At 47.6% G+C, this 20,470-nt stretch overlaps 1 protein-coding gene across 2 annotated transcripts in view; it reads left to right on the plus strand.

Annotated features, from left to right (window-relative positions):
- The window catches only part of DNAH10 (dynein axonemal heavy chain 10), a 712,041-nt gene that overhangs the window by 477,403 nt on the left and 214,168 nt on the right, over nucleotides 1-20,470 (plus strand). For both annotated transcript variants that reach the window (XM_063964569.1, XM_063964570.1), the window contains 3 exons: nucleotides 7,941-8,164; nucleotides 17,587-17,856; nucleotides 17,941-18,124. In XM_063964569.1, coding sequence (XP_063820639.1) covers nucleotides 7,941-8,164; nucleotides 17,587-17,856; nucleotides 17,941-18,124 — 678 coding nt within the window. The remainder of the gene's footprint in view (nucleotides 1-7,940; nucleotides 8,165-17,586; nucleotides 17,857-17,940; nucleotides 18,125-20,470) is intronic.

Consider the following 20,470-nt stretch of genomic DNA (forward strand, 5'->3'; position numbering starts at 1 on the left):
CCCCGGCTCTGATAGAAATCTTGTAACTGATTCGTCTAACAGACGACTAAATGTTTTTAGCGAAGGATTAAGGGACACAGGATCGTATGTAGATTTTGAAACAGATTGAATACATTTTTCAACTGTAGTGGCCTCAGTAGGGGCAGGTTGATGTTGAAAATGTTCTTTTAATCTTAATTTCTCTGACGTCCTAAGTGGATGCTGGGACTCCGTAAGGACCATGGGGAATAGCGGCTCCGCAGGAGACTGGGCACAACTAAAGAAAGCTTTAGGACTACCTGGTGTGCACTGGCTCCTCCCACTATGACCCTCCTCCAGACCTCAGTTAGAATCTTGTGCCCGGCTGAGCTGGATGCACACTAGGGGCTCTCTTGAGCTCCTAGAAAGAAAGTATATGTTAGGTTTTTTATTTTACAGTGAGATCTGCTGGCAACAGACTCACTGCAGCGAGGGACTAAGGGGAGAAGAAGCGAACCTACCTAACTGGTGGTAGCTTGGGCTTCTTAGGCTACTGGACACCATTAGCTCCAGAGGGATCGACCACAGGACCCGACCTCGATGTTCGGTCCCGGAGCCGCGCCGCCGGCCCCCTTACAGAGCCAGAAGCAAGAAGTGTTCCGGAAAATCGGCGGCAGAAGACTTCTGTCTTCAACAAGGTAGCGCACAGCACTGCAGCTGTGCACCATTGCTCCTCATGCACACCTCACACTCCGGTCACTGATGGGTGCAGGGCACTGGGGGGGGGGGGGGGGGGCGCCCTGAGGGCAATATAAACAACTTGGCTGGCAATTCATCACAATATATAGTCCCAGGGCTATATATGTGATAAATTACCCCTGCCAGAATCCATGAAAAAAGCGGGAGAAAAGTCAGCCGAAAAAGGGGCGGGGCTATCTCCCTCAGCACACTGGCGCCATTTTTTCTTCACAGTGCAGCTGGAAGACAGCTCCCCAGGCTCTCCCCTGTAGTTTTCAGGCTCAAAGGGTTAAAAAGAGAGGGGGGGCACCAAATTTAGGCGCAATATGTGTATACAAGCAGCTATTGGGGGAAAAATAAAACTCAGTTATAGTGTTAATCCCTGCATTATATAGCGCTCTGGTGTGTGCTGGCATACTCTCTCTCTGTCTCCCCAAAGGACTTTGTGGGGTCCTGTCCTCAGTCAGAGCATTCCCTGTGTGTGTGCGGTGTGTCGGTACGGCTGTGTTGACATGTTGGATGAGGAAGGTTACGTGGAGGCGGAGCAGAGGCTGATAAATGGGATGTCGCCCCCTGTGGGGCCGACACCAGAGTGGATGAATAGGTGGAAGGTATTAATCGACAATGTCAACTCCTTACATAAAAGGCTGGATGACGTAACAGCTGTGGGACAGCCGGCTTCTCAGCCCGCGCCTGCCCAGGCGTCTCAAAGGCCATCAGGGGCTCAAAAAACGCCCGTTACCTCAGATGGCAGACACAGATGTCGACACGGAGTCTGACTCCAGTGTCGACGAGGTTGAGACATATACACAATCCACTAGGAACATCCGTTGCATGATCTCGGCAATGAAAAATGTGTTACACATTTCTGACATTAACCCAAGTACCACATAAAAGGGGTTTTATGTTTGGGGAGAAAAAGCAGCCAGTGTTTTGTTCCCCCATCAGATGAGTGAATGAAGTGTGTAAAGAAACGTGGGTTCCCCCGATAAGAAACTGGTAATTTCTAAAAAGTTACTGCTGGCGTACCCTTTCCCGCCAGAGGATAGGTCACGTTGGGAGATATCCCCTAGGGTGGATAAGGCGCTCACATGTTTGTCAAAAAATGTGGCACTGCCGTCTTAGGATACGGCCACTTTGAAGGAGCCTGCTGATAAAAAGCAGGAGGCTATCCTGAAGTCTGTATATACACACTCAGGTACTATACTGAGACCTGCAATTGCCTCAGCATGAATAGTGCTGCTGCAGCGTGGTCTGATACCCTGTCAGATAATATAAAGACGTCGTCTTATATATGAGGGATGCACAGAGGGATATTTGCCGGCTGGCATCCAGAATTAATGCAATGTCCATTCTGCCAGGAGGGTATTAGAGACCCGGCAGTGGACAGGTGATGCTAACTTTAAAAGGCACATGGAGATTCTGCCTTATAAGGGTGAGGAATTGTTTGGGGATGGTCTCTGGGACCTCGTATCCACAGCAACAGCTGGGAAGAATTTTTTTTTTACCTCAGGTTTCCTCACAGCCTAAGAAAGCACCGTATTTTCAGGTACAGTCCTTTCGGCTTCAGAAAAGCAAGCGGGTCAAAGGCGCTTCCTTTCTGCACAGAGACGAGGGAAGAAGGAAAAAGCTGCACCAGACAGCCAGTTCCCAGGATCAAAAATCTTCCCCCGCTTCCTCTGAGTCCACCGCATGACGCTGGGGCTCCACAGGTGGAGACAGGTGCGGTGGGGGCGCGTCTCGGGAACTTCAGGGACCAGTGGGCTTGCCCACAGGTGGATCCCTAGGTTCTGCAAGTAGTATCACAGGGATACAAGCTGGAGTTCGAGGCGACTCCCCCTCGCCGTTACCTCACATCAGCCTTGCCTGCTGCCCTCGGAGAAAGGGAGGTAGTACTGGCGGCAATTCACAAGCTGTACTTCCAGCAGGTGAAATCAAGGTACCCCTCCTTCAACAAGGCCGGGGTTACTATTCCAAAATGTTTGTGGTACCGAAACCAGACGGTTCGGGGAGACCCATTCTAAAATTGAAATCCTTGAACACTTATATACGAAGGTTCAAGTTCAGGGCGATTATTGCAAGCCTGGAGAATTTCATGGTATCACTGGACATCAAGGATGCTTACCTGCATGTCCCTATTTACCCTCCTCACCAGGATTGTCATTACCAATTCCAGACGTTGCCGTTGGTCTGTCCCCGGCACCGAGGGTATTTACCAAGGTAATGGCCGAAATAATTATCCCGTACTTGGACGATCACCTTATAAAGGCGAGGTCCAGGGAGCAGTTGTTCGTCGGAGTAGCACTATCTCGGGAAGTGCTACAACAGCACGGCTGGATTCTGAATATTCCAAAGTCGCAGCTGGTTCCTACGACGCGTCTACTGTTCCTGGGTATGGTTCTGGACACCGAACAAGAAAAAAGGGTTTCTCCCGGAGGAGAAGTCCAAGGAGTTGTCGTCTCTAGGCAGAGACCTCCTAATACAAATACAGGTGTCGGTGCATCAATGCACGCGAGCCCTGGGAAAGATGGTAGCTTCTTACGAAGAAATTCCATTCGCCAGGTCCCATGCAAGGATCTTCCAGTGGGATCTGTTGGACAAGTGGTCCGGGTCGCATCTTCAGATGCATCGGCGGATAACCCTGTCTCCAAGGGCCAGGGTGTCGCTGTTGTGGTGGCTGCAGAGTGCTCATCTTCTAGAGGGCCGCAGATTCGGCATACAGGACTGGGTCCTGGTGACCACGGATGCCAGCCTTCAAGGCTGGGGGGCAGTCACACAGGGAAGAAACTTCCGAGGACTATGGACAAGTCAGGAGACTTCCCTACACAAAAATATTCTGGAACTAAGGGCCATTTACAATGCCCTAAGTCAGGCTAGACCCCTGCTTCAACACCGGCCGGTGCTGATCCAGTCAGACAACATCACGGCGGTCGCTCATGTAAACCGACAGGGCGGCACAAGAAGCAGGATGGCGATGGCAGAAGCCACAAGGATTCTCCGATGGGCGGAAAATCATGTGTTAGCACTGTCAGCAGTGTTCATTCCCGGAGTGGATAACTGGGAAGCAGACTTTCTCAGCAAACACGACCTCCACCCGGGAGAGTGGGGACTTCATCCAGAAGTCTTCCAAATGATTGTACACCGTTGGGAAAGGCCACAGGTGGACATGATGGCGTCCCGCCTCAACAAAGAGCTAAAAAGATATTGCGCCAGGTCAAGGGACCCTCAGGCGATAGCTGTGGACGCTCTGGTAACACCGTGGGTGTACCAGTCGGTGTATGTGTTCCCTTCTCTGCCTCTCATACCCAGGGTAATGAGAATAATAAGAAGGAGAGGAGTAAGAACTATACTCATTGTTCCGGATTGGCCAAGAAGAGCTTGGTACCCAGAACTCCAAGAAATGATCTCAGAGGACCCATGGCCTCTGCCGCTCAGACAGGACCTGCTGCACCAGGGGGCCTGTCTGTTCCAAGACGTACCGCGGCTGCGTTTGACGGCATGGCGGTTGAACGCCGGATCCTGAAGAAAAGGGCATTCCGGAAGAAGTTATTCCTACGCTAATTAAAGCTAGGAAAGAAGTGAACGCAAACCATTATCACCGCATATTGTGGAAATATGTTGCGTGCTGTGAGGCCAGGAAGGCCCCAACGGAGGAATTTCAGCTAGGTCGATTTCTGCACTTCCTACAGTCAGGGGTGACTATGGGCCTAAAATTGGGTTCCATTAAGGTCCAGATTTCGGCTCTATCGATTTTCTTCAAAAATAGAACTGACTTCACTGCCTGAAGTTCAGACTTTTGTTGAGGGAGTGCTGCATAGTCAGTCCCCGTTTGTGCCTCCAGTGGCACCGTGGGATCTCAACGTGGTGTTGGATTTCCTGAAGTCGCATTGGGATTGAGCCACTTAAATCCGTGGAGCTAAAATACCTCACGTGGAAAGTGGTCATGCTGTTGGCCTTGGCGTCGGCCAGGCGTGTATCAGAATTAGCGGCTTTATCATGCAAAAGCCCTTATCTAATTTTTTTATATGGATAGGGCGGAATTGAGGACTCGTTCCCAATTCCTTCCTAAGGTGGTATCAGTTTTTCATGTGAACCAACCTATTGTGGTGCCTGCGGCTACTTGGGACTTGGAGGATTCCAAGTTACTGGACGTAGTCAGGGCCCTGAAAAATATATGTTTCCAGGACGGCTGGAGTCAGGAAAACTGACTCGCTATTTATCCTGTATGCACCCAACAAGCTGGGTGCTCCTGCTTCTAAGCAGACTATTGCTCGATGGATCTGTAGCACGATTCAACTTGCACATTCTGCGGCTGGACTGCCGCACCCTAAATCTGTAAAAGCCCATTCCACGAGGAAAGTGGGCTCTTCTTGGGCGGCTGCCCGAGGGGTCTCGGCTTTACAAATTTGCCGAGCTGTTACTTGGTCGGGTTCAAACACTTTTGCAAGAGTCTACAAGTTTGATACCCTGGCTGAGGAGGACCTAGAGTTTGCTCATTCGGTGCTTCAGAGTCATCCGCACTCTCCCGCCCGTTTGGGAGCTTTGGTATAATCCCCATGGTCCTTACGGAGTCCCAGCATCCATTTAGGACGTCAGAGAAAATAAGATTTTACTCACCGGTAAATCTATTTCTCGTAGTCCGTAGTGGATGCTGGGCGCCCATCCCAAGTGCGGATTGTCTGCAATACTTGTATATAGTTATTGCCTAACTAAAGGGTTATTGTTGAGCCATCTGTTGAGAGGCTCAGTTATATTTCATACTGTTAACTGGGTATAGTATCACAAGTTATACGGTGTGATTGGTGTGGCTGGTATGAGTCTTACCCGGGATTCAAAATCCTTCCTTATTGTGTCAGCTCTTCCGGGCACAGTATCCTAACTGAGGTCTGGAGGAGGGTCATAGTGGGAGGAGCCAGTGCACACCAGGTAGTCCTAAAGCTTTCTTTAGTTGTGCCCAGTCTCCTGCGGAGCCGCTATTTCCCATGGTCCTTACGGAGTCCCAGCATCCACTACGGACTACGAGAAATAGATTTACCGGTGAGTAAAATCTTATTTTACGTGCAAACTTATGGTGCTCCCTTTTCCATTCGAAATCATTATGTAGATTCGTAGGAACGAACGACAGGCCTTTCTGTAAAACGTCCATCTCCTCCTTCGTCAGAATTCGTTGTGATAAATTAAAAATCACAGTTGGTTCTTTGCAGCTTTTCTTGTAGTTGTTCCTTTTATTTTGTCGGCCCCTGCGGGTGGCCACTCTTTTGTTTTTTTTGGAAGGCTCTGTTACATACCCTAAAGGGGCAGCTGCAGACATACCGGGCTCATCCGACTCAGATATCAGAAAATCACTGTCACTGTGACTGTTGGATGTCTCAGCTTGGTTACGATTAGCCGCTCTCTCTTTTTGCCAGGGTCTGCGTCTCCGTTCGTTCCTATTGCCCCGTTCGCTGTTGTCCCCTCCTGCCAGCCATCTGTAAACTTTATTCTCCTCGTAGTCATTGTCCACGGTAAATTTCTTATTTCTTTTAAATTTAAGCAAATCCTTTCTGTACTGATCACATTTCTGTTCCAGCTTAGTGATCCAGCCTGCATTGACAGGATCTTCTAGGAGTAATTTAGCTTCTCTTTGTACTTTGTCAATTTTACCACGGGTTACTTCTAGTTCACGGCGGGATTCCTCAATAACTAGAACCATCAGGTCTAGAGTGCATCTGTTTAAGATGCCCACCCACTTCCGTACGAACTCAGGGTTGTTACGGCCTATGGTAGGTGTGTTCCTGCACCGGAAACCTTGTGGGATTTTTTTCTCCCTGTAATATTCCGACAGGGAGGAAGCATGTAAAAGATAGTCCGTCTCTCGACGTCTCAATTTAAATAGCTGGAAATATACATCCTCCATATTTTGTTTTGAATCTTTGTCACAAACAGGTTCCTTCAGTAAGATCCCCTCTATCTGCTCAGGGGTAAAGCCAAACACTTCTCCAGTAGGTATAATAAAATTATGGCATCCTGCCACATCCAAAGAGGCATATATATCTAAGAACTGCACACATCACTTGTAAATAGATGTAGGATGCCCAATCCACTGTATTTTCATAGATAGCTGATTACATGTCCAAAGTAGCAGCTTGTATAAGCATGTTACCGCTTAGGGAGACATTCCTCCAGTACCCCTGACAGCCGTTTCGGTGCGGATTTGAGAAAGGTGCATCTGCACCGAAACGCTGCCAGGGGTACTGGAGGAATGTCTCCCTAAGCGGTAACATGCTTATACACGCTGCTACTTTGGACATGTAATGTATCTGCTGGCTTGAGCACTATTGGAAGCACTTTAATATGGTGGAATAAATTGTTGACTTTTATGAATTTCACTGGTTGTGCCGGTCCCTTCTACTTACTGAGCATTGTTGCATGTGAGGATGAAGCGCTATCTATCTATCTATCTATCTATCTATCTATCTATCTATCTATCTATCTATCTATCTATCTATCTTTATATATATATATATATATATATATATATATAATGTGTAAAATACACCTGCTTATACTGTTATCTGTTATGGGTCAACTGGCGGCAGCACCTAATTGTTTGATGGCTGTTGCGGCTCTGCGTAAAATATTAGTGCTGCTGTGTTTGTTTCAACTCAGTTTTCTAGCTGTAATTTTCCTAACACTTTATATGTACATACAACTGAACCAGGTATTAATTGCTCCTAAACTTCCCTATACAGCAGTATATAAAATTGGGTGTAGTATGCTGTTGGGATCCCAGCGCCCAGCATACCGGTGCCAGGATCCCGACCACTGTCATGCCGGCAGCGGTGCGAGCGCAAAAGACCCCCTTGCGGGCACGGTGGCGCATTATTTTCCCTCCAGGGGGTTCGTGGACCCCCCAAGAGGGAGAATAGTTGTCGGTATGCCGGCTGTTGGGATTCCGGCGCTGGTATACTGAGCGCCGGGATCCCGACAGCTGGCATATCAAATGTCCCCGTATACAATTATCTTAAAGCAGAATGCACACAGTGTCACCGTTTTATGATACTAGGAAATTTTGCACACTGCTAAATCTTCTGGCATCACCTGAAATATATACATGAAAACACTAGCCCCAGGGACAGCTTGGGAATCGGTGAATTGTATTCTGTATGATGTGTATTTATTTGATAGTTTTATGAATGCCTTTTTCAAAAGAGATGAAATGTTTTTATTTAACCAGTATCTAAATAGAATATGCCTTATTGCAGATGTATGATAATATTGCATCGCTGAAGTTTCGTGCTGGAGACAGTGGTGAAATGTTGGCGACAGGCATGATCTCAGCTGAAGGAGAGGAGATGGCTTTCCGCCAGCCTATAGCAGCTGAAGGTCGTGTGGAGGATTGGATGACTGCTGTATTGCAGGAAATGCGGAGGACCAACAGACTCATTACTAAGGAGGCTATATTTAGATACTGTGAGGATAACAGCAGGTAGTTTACATAATAAAGTTGTATTTATCATGATAAGTTTTCTGTCCTGTGTATCTTATGGTTCTATCCGCCTGTCATTTTGACTTCTAATCTGTATTACAAGTATACATAAGTGATATATCTTAATTTCCATCATTTATGGGTCAGCAGTAGACTACAAATAATTGTCTATCACATTTCGCATGTAATGAGGTTACAGCAGCAGTAACCATGTCATAATTCCCAATAATTTTTCATTATTGATAATCCTTCTACAAGTTCTAACATGATATTATTGGATCATTTATTGTATAAAATAATTGCACTTAGAGCTGTGCTGTCTATGTGAAGTGCAAAGAATGTTTCATTTTGAATGTAATTATGTACACATTCCTCTTCATTTATTGTTTACTGCTTCATAAATCCAATCGGAACCTTCTACCCTGCAGTAGTCCACATGGAAATGACATATAAGAATAATTAATGCAGGAAGTACTCTCATCTGGAGGCTCTTATTACAAATTTTCACCACATACCTTTGCACCAGGCCTCTGGTACACTTCAGTCCTATGGGACAAAGAGTGCTATATAAATAAAAGTATTATTATTTGTGAGGAAATTAGAGGTCTGTGACAATTAATATAGCTATACCTCATTTCCCATGTCAAATATGTACTTTTTATCCCATATCCCCAGGGCTTAAAGTGGTCCTGGAGAGGTGGGGGAACTCATCTCCCCCACGACCCCTCCCCCTTAGCGCACGCCGCAAAAAAAGGTGTGGTCTCATAAGAAAGGGGCGTGGCCACACACAAGCACCCCAAATTCAAAATAATGCCTCACTGTAGCACAATCTTATTCACATTGCCCGCTCCACATACTTACAAAATGCCCCAGTAGTGCTCACCATTAAATAATAAGTAAACATATATATATATATATATATATATATATATATATAAAACATGTTTCTCCAGCAGCACTCAATAAGGACAAGAGTCGGCTTTAGTGACTAAAGCCGACTCTTGTCCTAATTGTGTGCCGCTGTAGAAACATGTATGCCTAAAAAATGATCATATTGATTTTATGAGGAGTGCTGTCTTGGGGAACACACACTGGAAGGCCCCCTCTCTTTCCCCTGCAGAGACTGACCTCAACTGTAGGCCTGCGGTACGGGAGGCTGTAGCATTGGCATGGCGCATGTCGGCACACGAGGAGAGAGTGCAGACAGGTGGAGAGGGAGGGCATGCGGTGTGACGTCATCATGTAACATCATGGGACGTGTCCAGGAGGGTGATTCAAGTGCGTGGCCGCCGATGAGGAAAGAAAGCACACTCACTCGCATGACCTGACAGCGAGAGCAGCAGGAGAGGGGCACAGGAATGTGCAGCAATCAATGTAGGGCACGCGTGGAGTGTGGGGGGTGCCTGTGCGCACCAGGCACCCCCCATGCGCACACCTATGATCCTATGCATGTGTGCTGGGGGACAGTGGAATCACAGGCTCCGGCGGTCCCATTGCGCTGTGCTGCGGGGAGACAGACTCGCTGGTCCCAGTATCTGTATAGGGGAAGACGGGGCTGCTCTTTTGAATCTAGCGCCGATTGCGCACCAATCATGTATCGCAGACTGTTAGCCAATGAGAAGCTGCCACTAGGCAGCTTCTCATTGGCTGGCGGTCCGCGAGCCGTGATTGGCTCACGCCAGCTTTTGAAATAGCTGACCTTCTTTTTATTGGTTCTGCAGCCGGTCCGCGAGCCAGGATTGGCTGGCGGACGCTGCAAACTTTACAATGCAGCCGGGACCTGATGCTGTGGCCGGACGGAGGTGGAACTGGTTCCGCCTGCAATTAGAGGTGACGGAACGCAGTTCCGCCCCGTTCTGGCCCACTTTAACCACTGACTACTACCTATAGTGGGCTGTGCAGTATTGCTCCCATGCAACAGGAAGATGACTCGGTATGCACCCGGCGGGATGTGGAGGGACCTGCTGCTTTCCTATTGCACTGCCCACCAGCTTAATTCCTAATCGTGTATGCTGTAATCCAGCAAAAATTCTGCATACTATTATCACTCAAACACATGGGGGAACATAGGGTGTATATCTATCCAAACCAGCAGTGGCTATGAGGTAAGGCCAGTGTATATACTATATCTGGTAGTAGTGACAGAGGTGGGGTGTCTGCAATTTTGAGCATTGTAATGACTACATGTGTCCCTTGCAGCATGCTGGCGTCTGTGCAGCGCAGTTCCCATGCGGCAGGAGGTATGCGCCCGTAGGTCAGGAGGCTTCGCTGCGCTGCTGGAATGGTGGCACTGGTCCAGAGGGCCAAAGAGAGTGGAGAGCGCCGGCCGCGTGTACTCACAGTTCTTGGAAAGCCGCGGAGAAGCTGCAGCTACAGTACCTCTGCCCCCTCCTTAGTACAAGATACGGGGCATCAGACGTCACCGGGCGCGGGTGGCAGCTGCGGTCAGGCGAGTCAGGGGAACGGAGAGCCAGCTTTTCCCTGACTGCGCATAGGCTGTTACATGGATCCCGACACCTGCTGCATCCAAGACCGGAGGTGCGACCTCTAGTGATCAGTGTAGAGATGTAGTGGGCGGGCGGAGGCGGGGCAGCCATTGACAAGCCTGAAAGGCTTGCTATGATCCTCTTATGATCGTCCTTAAGTGCTGCTGTGGCCGGGTAAGGTGGGCGGGAGGAAGCGGAACTAGTTCCGCCTTCAATTTGAAGTGACGGAATGCAGTTCCGCCCCGTTCCGGCCCACTTTAACCCCTGCATATCCCTATACATTCAATTCATCTGTTTGCTCATTCTCCATAACATGTCGATTGCTTTAAACACAATATTGGGTGAGCAGCAATCTTAATATTGTTAATAAATGCAATTGTGTTATGTTATCTGTTACCCTTTAGATAATGTATTCATGTTAGACCTAGTTTCCTATTGTTTACTAACAGCACAGTGGACACTCAAAGGGTGAGTCATATAAGGTACCATTGTCCCTTTTTGTTTACTCCCTATTCTCCAACAGTGAGCTGACCAGACAGGGTGGCTCACTGACTTGTGTAATCACCTTAATTAGAATATGTATTGTATTTCAATACTGTAAAATCCTAAAACAAAGAAGTCACACACACCCCTGCAATATGAAACTTCTGGGGGTATAAGTAGAGCTAACCAGAGAGCTGAAGGAGAGATTCTCTGATCCAAGACTAAGAAGTAATATTCTGTCAGGAGTTTGTGGTGGTAATTGTCATGTGGAATTGGGTTACAGAAGTGTGCTGAGCTGTTATAACCCATTCTGTTCAGTATAAACATTATTAATAAAATGTACGAATCCTATGTTGTGTGTCTGAAGATGTGCCCAGGTCTATTTGGTAGTATCTCCGGGAGGTGTGTGACATTTATCTTTAAACATGCTTACTGTGCTCAGTTTCCGCTTGCCTGCCCCCATTCCACCTCCCCATAAGGCACCGCAGCTCTACGCTAAAATCTAAACGCAAGCGTAATTTCTCTAACGTCCTAGTGGATGCTGGGGACTCCGTCAGGACCATGGGGAATAGCGGCTCCGCAGGAGACAGGGCACAAAAGTAAAAGCTTTAGGATCAGGTGGTGTGCACTGGCTCCTCCCCCTATGACCCTCCTCCAAGCCTCAGTTACATTTTTGTGCCCGGCCGAGAAGGGTGCAATCTAGGTGGCTCTCCTAAAGAGCTGCTTAGAGTAAAAGTTTGTTAGGTTTTTTATTTTCAGTGAGTCCTGCTGGCAACAGGCTCACTCCTACGAGGGACTTAGGGGAGAGAAGTGAACTCACCTGCGTGCAGGATGGATTGGCTTCTTAGGCTACTGGACACCATTAGCTCCAGAGGGAGTCGGAACACAGGTCTCACCCTGGGGTTCGTCCCGGAGCCGCGCCGCCGACCCCCCTTGCAGATGCCGAAAAGTGAAGGTCCAGAAACGGCGGCAGAAGACTCTTCAGTCTTCATAAGGTAGCGCACAGCACTGCAGCTGTGCGCCATTGTTGTCAGCACACTTCATAGCAGCAGTCACTGAGGGTGCAGGGCGCTGGGGGGGGGGCGCCCTGGGCAGCAATGATAGTACCTTATTCTGGCTAAAAATACATCACATATAGCCCCTGGGGGCTATATGGATGTATTTAACCCCTGCCAGGTCTCAGAAAAACGGGAGAAGAAGCCCGCCGAAAAGGGGGCGGGGCCTATTCTCCTCAGCACACAGCGCCATTTTCCCTCACAGAAATGCTGGTGGGAAGGCTCCCAGGCTCTCCCCTGCACTGCACTACAGAAACAGGGTTAAAACAGAGAGGGGGGGCACTTATTTGGCGATATGTATATATATATATTAAAATGCTATAAGGGAAAAACACTTATATAAAGGTTGTCCCTGTATAATTATAGCGTTTTTGGTGTGTGCTGGCAAACTCTCCCTCTGTCTCCCCAAAGGGCTAGTGGGGTCCTGTCCTCTATCAGAGTATTCCCTGTGTGTGTGCTGTGTGTCGGTACGTGTGTGTCGACATGTATGAGGACGATGTTGGGAGGCGGAGCAAATTGCCTGTAATGGTGATGTCACTCTCTAGGGAGTCGACACCGGAATAGATGGCTTATTTAAGGAATTACGTGATAATGTCAACACGCTGCAAGTCGGTTGACGACATGAGACGGCCAGCAAACATATTAGTATCTGTCCAGGCGTCTAAAACACCGTCAGGGACGTTATAATGCCCATTTTACCTCAGTCGGTCGACACAGACACAGACACGGACACTGACTCCCATGTCGACGGTGAAGAAACAAACGTATTTTCCTTTAGGGCCACACGTTACTTGTTAAGGGCAATGAAGGAGGTGTTACATATTTCTGATACTACAAGTACCACAAAAAAGGGTATTATGTGGGGTGTGGAAAAACTACCTATAGTTTTTCCTGAATCAGATAAATTAAATGAAGTGTGTGATGAGGCGCGGGGTTCCCCCGATAGAAAATTATTGGCGGTATACCCTTTCCCGCCAGAAGTTAGGGCGCGTTGGGAAACACCCCTTAGGGTGGATAAGGCGCTCACACGCTTATCAAAACAAGTGGCGGTACCGTCTCCAGATACGGCCGCCCTCAAGGAGCCAGCTGATAGGAGGCTGGAAAATATCCTAAAAAGTATATACACACATACTGGTGTTATACTGCGACCAGCGATCGCCTCAGCCTGGATGTGCAGCGCTGGGGTGGCTTGGTCGGATTCCCTGACTGAAAATATTGATACCCTTGACAGGGACAGTATTTTATTTACTATAGAGCATTTAAAGAATGCATTTCTATATATGCGAGATGCACAGAGGGATATTTGCACTCTGGCATCAAGAGTAAGTGCGATGTCCATATCTGCCAAAAGATGTTTATGGACACGACAGTGGTCAGGTGATGCAGATTCCAAACGGCACAAAGATGTATTGCCGTATAAAGGGGAGGAGTTATTTGGGGTCGGTCCATCGGACCTGGTGACCACGGCAACTGCTGGGAAATCCACCGTTTTTACCCTAAGTCACATCTATGCAGAAAAAGACACCGTCTTTTCAGCCTCAGTCCTTTCGTCCCCATAAGCATATCTGCCCAGGGATAGAGGAAAGGGAAGAAGACTGCAGCAGGCAGCCCATTCCCAGGAACAGAAGCCTTCCACCGCTTCTGCCAAGTTCTCAGCATGACGCTGGAGCCGTACAGGACCCCTGGATCCTACAAGTAGTATCCCAGGGGTAAAAATTGGAAAGTCGAGACGTTTCCCCTCGCAGGTTCCTGAAGTCTGCCTTACCAACGTCTCCCTCCGACAGGGAGGCAGTATTGGAAACAATTCACAAGCTGTATTCCCAGCAGGTGATAATCAAAGTACCCCTCCTACAACAAGGAAAGGGGTATTATTCCACACTATATTGTGGTACTGAAACCAGAAGGCTCGGTGAGACCTATTCTAAATCTGAAATATTTGAACACTTACAAAGGTTCAAATCAAGATGGAGTCACTCAGAGCAGTGATAGCGAACCAGGAAGAAGGGGACTATCTGGTGTCCCGGGACATCAGGGATGCTTACCTCCATGTCCCAATTTGCCCTTCTCACCAAGGGTATCTCAAGTTCGTGGTACAGAACTGTCACTATCAGTTTCAGACGCTGCCGTTTGGATTGTCCACGGCACTCCGGGTCTTTACCAAGGTAATGCCCGAAATGATGATTCTTCTTCGAAGAAAATGGACGACCTCCTGATAAGAGCAAGGTCCAGAGAACAGTTGGAGGTCGGAGTAGCACTATCTCAAGTAGTTCTACGACAGCACGGGTGGATTCTAAATATTCCAAAACCGCAGTTGTTTCCGACGACACGTCTGCTGTTCCTAGGGATGATTCTGGACACAGTCCAGAAAAAGGTGTTTCTCCCGGAGGAGAAAGCCAGGGAGTTATCCGAGCTAGTCAGGAACCTCCTAAAACCAGGAAAAATGTCAGTGCATCATTGCACAAGGGTCCTGGGAAAAATGGTGGCTTCTTACGAAGCGATTCCATTCGGCAGATTCCACGCAAGAACTTTTCAGTGGGATCTGCTGGACAAATGGTCCGGATCGCATCTTCAGATGCATCAGCGGATAACCCTATCTCCAAGGACAAGGGTGTCTCTCCTGTGGTGGTTACAGAGTGCTCATCTTCTAGAGGGCCGCAGTTTCGGCATTCAGGATTGGATGCTGGTGACCACGGAGGCCAGCCTGAGAGGCTGGGGAGCAGTCACACAGGGAAAAAATTTCCAGGGAGTGTGATCAAGTCTGGAGACTTTTCTCCACATAAATATACTGGAGCTAAGGGCAATTTATAATGCTCTAAGCTTAGCAAGACCTCTGCTTCAAGGTCAGCCGGTATTGATCCAGTGGGACAACATCACGGCAGTCGCCCGCGTAAACAGACAGGGCGGCACAAGAAGCAGGAGGGCAATGGCAAAAACTGCAAGGATTTTTCGCTGGGCGGAAAATCATGTGATAGCACTGTCAGCAGTGTTCATTCCGGGAGTGGACAACTGGGAAGCAGACTTCCTCAGCAGGCACGACCTCCACCCGGGAGAGTGGGGACTTCATCGGGAAGTTTTCCACATGATTGTGAACCGTTGGGAAAGACCAAAGGTGTACATGATGGCGTCCCGCCTGAACAAAAAACTGGACAGGTATTGCGCCAGGTCAAGAGACTTTCAGGCAATAGCTGTGGACGTTCTGGTAACACCGTGGGCGTACCAGTCGGTGTATGTGTTTCCTCCTCTGCTTCTCATACCCAAGATATTGAGAATTATAAGACGTAGAGGAGTAAGAACTATACTCGTGGCTCCGGATTGGCCAAGAAGGACTTGGTACCCGGAACTTCAAGAGATACTCACAGAGGACTCATGACCTCTGCCGCTAAGAAGGGACTTGCTTCAGCACGTACCATGTCTGTTCCAAGACTTACCGCGGCTGCGTTTGACGGCATGGCGGTTGAACGCCGGATCCTAAGGGAAAAAGGCATTCCGGAAGAGGTCATTCCTACCCTGGTCAAAGCCAGGAAGGAGGTGACCGCACAACATTATCACCACATGTGGCGAACATATGTTGCGTGGTGTGAGGCCAGGAAGGCTCCACGAAGAAATTTCAACTCGGTCGATTCCTGCATTTCCTGCAAACAGGAGTGTCTATGGGCCTCAGATTGGGGTCCATTAAGGTTCAAATTTCGGCCCTGTCGATTTTCTTCCAGAAAGAACTTCAGTTCCTGAAGTCCAGAAGTTTGTCAAGGGAGTACTGCATATACAACCCCCTTTTGTGCCTCCAGTGGCACTGTGGGATCTCAACGTAGTGCTGGGATTCCTCAAATCACATTGGTTTAAACCGCTCAAATCTGTGGATTTGAAATATCTCACATGGAAAGTGACCATGATGTTGGCCCTGGCCTCGGCCAGGCGAGTGTCAGAATTGGCGGCTTTGTCTCACAAAAGCCCATATCTGATTGTCCATTCGGACAGGGCAGAGCTGCGGACTCGTCCCCAGTTTCTCCCTAAGGTGGTGTCAGCGTTTCACCTGAACCAGCTTATTGTGGTACCTGCGGCTACTAGGGACTTGGAGGACTCCAAGTTGCTATTTGTTGTCAGGGCCCTGAAAATATCGGTTTCCAGGACGGCTGGAGTCAGGAAAACTGACTTGCTGTTATCCTGTATGCACCCGACAAACTGGGTGCTCTTGCTTCTAAGCAGACGATTGCTCGTTGGATGTGTAGTACAATTCAGCTTGCACATTCTGTGGCAGGCCTGCCACAGCCAAAATATGTAAATGCCCATTCCACAAGGAAGGTGGGCTCATCCTGGGCGGCTGCCCGAGGGGTCTCGGCATTACAACTCTGCCGAGCAGCTACGTGGTCGGGGGGAGAACACGTTTGTAAAATTCTACAAATTTGATACCCTGGCTAAAGAGGACCTGGAGTTCTCTCATTCGGTGCTGCAGAGTCATCCGCACTCTCCCGCCCGTTTGGGAGCTTTGGTATAATCCCCATGGTCCTGACGGAGTCCCCAGCATCCACTAGGACGTTAGAGAAAATAAGATTTTACTTACCGATAAATCTATTTCTCGTAGTCCGTAGTGGATGCTGGGCGCCCATCCCAAGTGCGGATTGTCTGCAATACTTGTACATAGTTATTGGTACAAAAATCGGGTTATTATTGTTGTGAGCCATCTTTTCAGAGGCTCCGCTGTTATCATGCTGTTAACTGGGTTCAGATCACAGGTTGTACAGTGTGATTGGTGTGGCTGGTATGAGTCTTACCCGGGATTCAAAATCCTTCCTTATTGTGTACGCTCGTCCGGGCACAGTATCCTAACTGAGGCTTGGAGGAGGGTCATAGGGGGAGGAGCCAGTGCACACCACCTGATCCTAAAGCTTTTACTTTTGTGCCCTGTCTCCTGCGGAGCCGCTATTCCCCATGGTCCTGACGGAGTCCCCAGCATCCACTACGGACTACGAGAAATAGATTTATCGGTAAGTAAAATCTTATTTTTATATGTATGGATAATATGAAAATGTGTATATAAATGTCCCACTAATGGACTTATTTTCTTACGCTAAATGGGGCCCTTGGGGTTTATTTATTAAGTAACTGTCACTTCCCCACGTGTTTAAGTACAACATTTAAAAGGCTATTCTTTAAAAAACAAAACATGGAGTATTTCGATATTAAAAACATTGACCTTTTAACTAAATAAAACCTATGGCATGCAAACATTGTTGTACAAATTGTATGCTCTTCCTCGCATTACATGTTTGGTTTATAATCACCTGTGAGCACTAAATCTTCTTATACGCTAATAAAGAAAATAATAATTTTGGAGTCTTTGACCTGTATAATGTAATTTTATCATCTATAACAACATTACTACTTTGTGTTAATTCTGCAGGGTGGACTGGATGCTTTTGTACCAGGGGATGGTAGTCTTGGCTGGTAATCAGGTGTGGTGGACCTGGGAAGTTGAAGACATATTTTTGAAGGTCAAGAAAGGGGAGAAACAAGCTCTGAAGAACTACGCCAAGAAAATGCACCAACAAATTGATGAGCTGGTTACTCGGATCACCACACCTTTAAGCAAAAACGACAGAAAAAAATATAATACTGTCCTCATCATTGATGTACATGCTAGAGACATTGTAGACATATTTGTGAGAGACAGGTAAGTTAGTATAACATTGTAATGGCTGATTTTACAATTAGTGAAAATTGGTAAAAACATCCCTTTGACTTTCTTCTTGGCCAGCATAATGGATGCCCGGGAGTTTGAATGGGAAAGCCAACTGCGGTTTTACTGGGATAGAGAACCTGATGAACTGAATGTCCGCCAGTGCACTGGAACCTTTGCCTACGGCTATGAGTATATGGGCCTTAATGGGAGGCTGGTCATCACCCCTCTGACAGATCGCATATATCTCACTCTTACTCAGGTATATCTCTGACTACTTTGCTTGTGCAGTCTTCTGTTATGTTTATACTAGTTTATTGGACCTGGTTCACTTCAGTGTCTGCACCGGCCTGCCCTTTAATCTGACGGACCCTTCTCCCACACCCTTTGTTCTGTTCTAACCCAACACACCCCATGTCCCCCCATCCCTCCCACACACTTGCTCTGTCCCACATGCCCCTCTCTTTCCATTCATGGCAGCTAGTCTGTCCCATCTCCTTCAAAGGTGGAGTGATTGAGGCGCACTCCCAGGCTTCCACTATACACGTATTGAGGAGACAGGACAGACCTTACATAATTATTATGTAGAAATTTTACAAAATTTTGTTAAATTAATGGCACTTTAATAATGGGATTTTTGTACTTAAATCCTTTACCTCTGGGTCCATTGGAGGACTCTGGACTTTTGCGATATAAAATGAAAGAGTGAGAAAGAAAAAAACAACTTCCCACAAAAACAAATAACTAAAACTTGAGCGTAAAGGGTGTGTGTTCAGTGCCCCCCAGTGGAATTAGAGAAAAGTATTTAACATAAGTAATAATATGCCACGTTCTCTTTCATTCAGTGAGGGAAACTGGACCTTGGAGATGTCATAAAAGCTGCCTGTATGGGTGGGTAAGTTGTGGTGCCCATCACATTCCATCCATCACCAGTGTCTGTGGATTCAAAAACATTGTGCTTGTAAATAGAGATGAGCGGGTTCGGTTCCTCGGAATCCGAACCCCCCCGAACTTCAGCCTTTTTACACGGGTCCGAGGCAGACTCAGATCTTCCCGCCTTGCTCGGCTAACCCGAGCGCGCCCGAACGTCATCATCCCGCTGTCGGATTCTCGCGAGGCTCGTATTCTATCGCGAGACTCGGATTCTATATAAGGAGCCGCGCGTCGCCGCCATTTTCACACGTACATTGAGATTGATAGGGAGAGGACGTGGCTGGCGTCCTCTCCGTTAGAAATTGAATAGATAGAGACACTTGAGTTGATTACTTAGTAATTTTGGGGAGCATTAGGGAGTACTCAGAGTGCAGAGTTTTGCTGATAGTTACTAGTGACCACCACCATGTCAGGCCCGGGTGTTCTTGTGAATCCGTTAACCCGGAACCAACCACAGGTGTAGGTGCTGGGGTATGAAGAAAGCAGGGAGGACGAAGAAAGTTCCGCTTCATATATTTATTAAATAACAATTCAGTAAGGAGTTAAATGACTAGTTGTTAATCATCATTATACTGAAATATTGCAAGAATGGCAGAAATAATATGCAAGAGAAAACTCAAAAATAAATAAAAGAAATGTTCATGGAAACATATGCAAAAACAAGCTGAAGAATAAATGTTGAATTGTCCAAATATAAAGCTTTGATGCTGAACTGCAGATTGTGTTTAACTGGTTAATGCAGACATGGTGAATTAACTGTAAGAATTTGCAATGGAGTTTTGGAGGGTTAACTGAGAAACTGTGATGAATTATCCTTGTAATGACAACATAGCAAATAAAAGTACTGAATTGGGTTACTTGCGGGTTCCGAAGATCACTGTGAAACTGTAGTAGAAGACAAGGTGATGAATGGGTTAAATGCAGAGTTGAACAAACGAACAGCTGAGAGAAACAGAATCCTCCAGACTTTGAATGATAGGCAGACTGACAAGGTAACCTCATGCAGGACACTGGGAATCCAACTATTTCCAATAGGAGTGCAATTAACTGACAGCACAGCGGAGAGCCGGTGGATCTTTCAGCAGTGAAGGCTGCAGACGGACCTCTGGGAACGGAGGCGATATCTGGACCACGGGAATCACACAGGAATGCACGGAGAGAGCTCAGAGCTAGAGCACAGCTTTGATACAACAAAGCACTGGCCCAGAGTAACATAATCCCAGCCTACTTAAAGGCAGCACAAGCACGGGATTGGCTTACACCTGCCCACAGGTGTTTTCACAAGTGCTCAGTATTAGCTATTTGGCCTCCAACATGGCCACCTCCTATACAGCAGACACACCGCAGTGCCTTAGGCCATTTGGTCCCCGCACTCACAGTTCCCAGACTCTGCATTACCTGTGCCATTGATCACGCCGTGTCCCCACACGGGCGCACAGCACCGCGAGCAACCGCACTGGCAACGGATGAACCCCAGAACCCGCAAAGGTGAGAGACCGGTTCGTGACAGTACCCCCTCTTCTACGGGTGGTCTCCGAACACCTTTGAACCTTGTCAGGATTTTTGGAGAAGTATTTCTGTACCAGTCTTGGAGCATGAACATCTTCAGAGAAAACCCAGGATCTCTCCTCCGGACCGTAACCCTTCCAGTCGACCAGAAACTGTAAACGTCCAT

This window comes from Pseudophryne corroboree, chromosome 1 (assembly GCF_028390025.1).
Source record: "Pseudophryne corroboree isolate aPseCor3 chromosome 1, aPseCor3.hap2, whole genome shotgun sequence".
NCBI lineage: Eukaryota > Metazoa > Chordata > Amphibia > Anura > Myobatrachidae > Pseudophryne > Pseudophryne corroboree.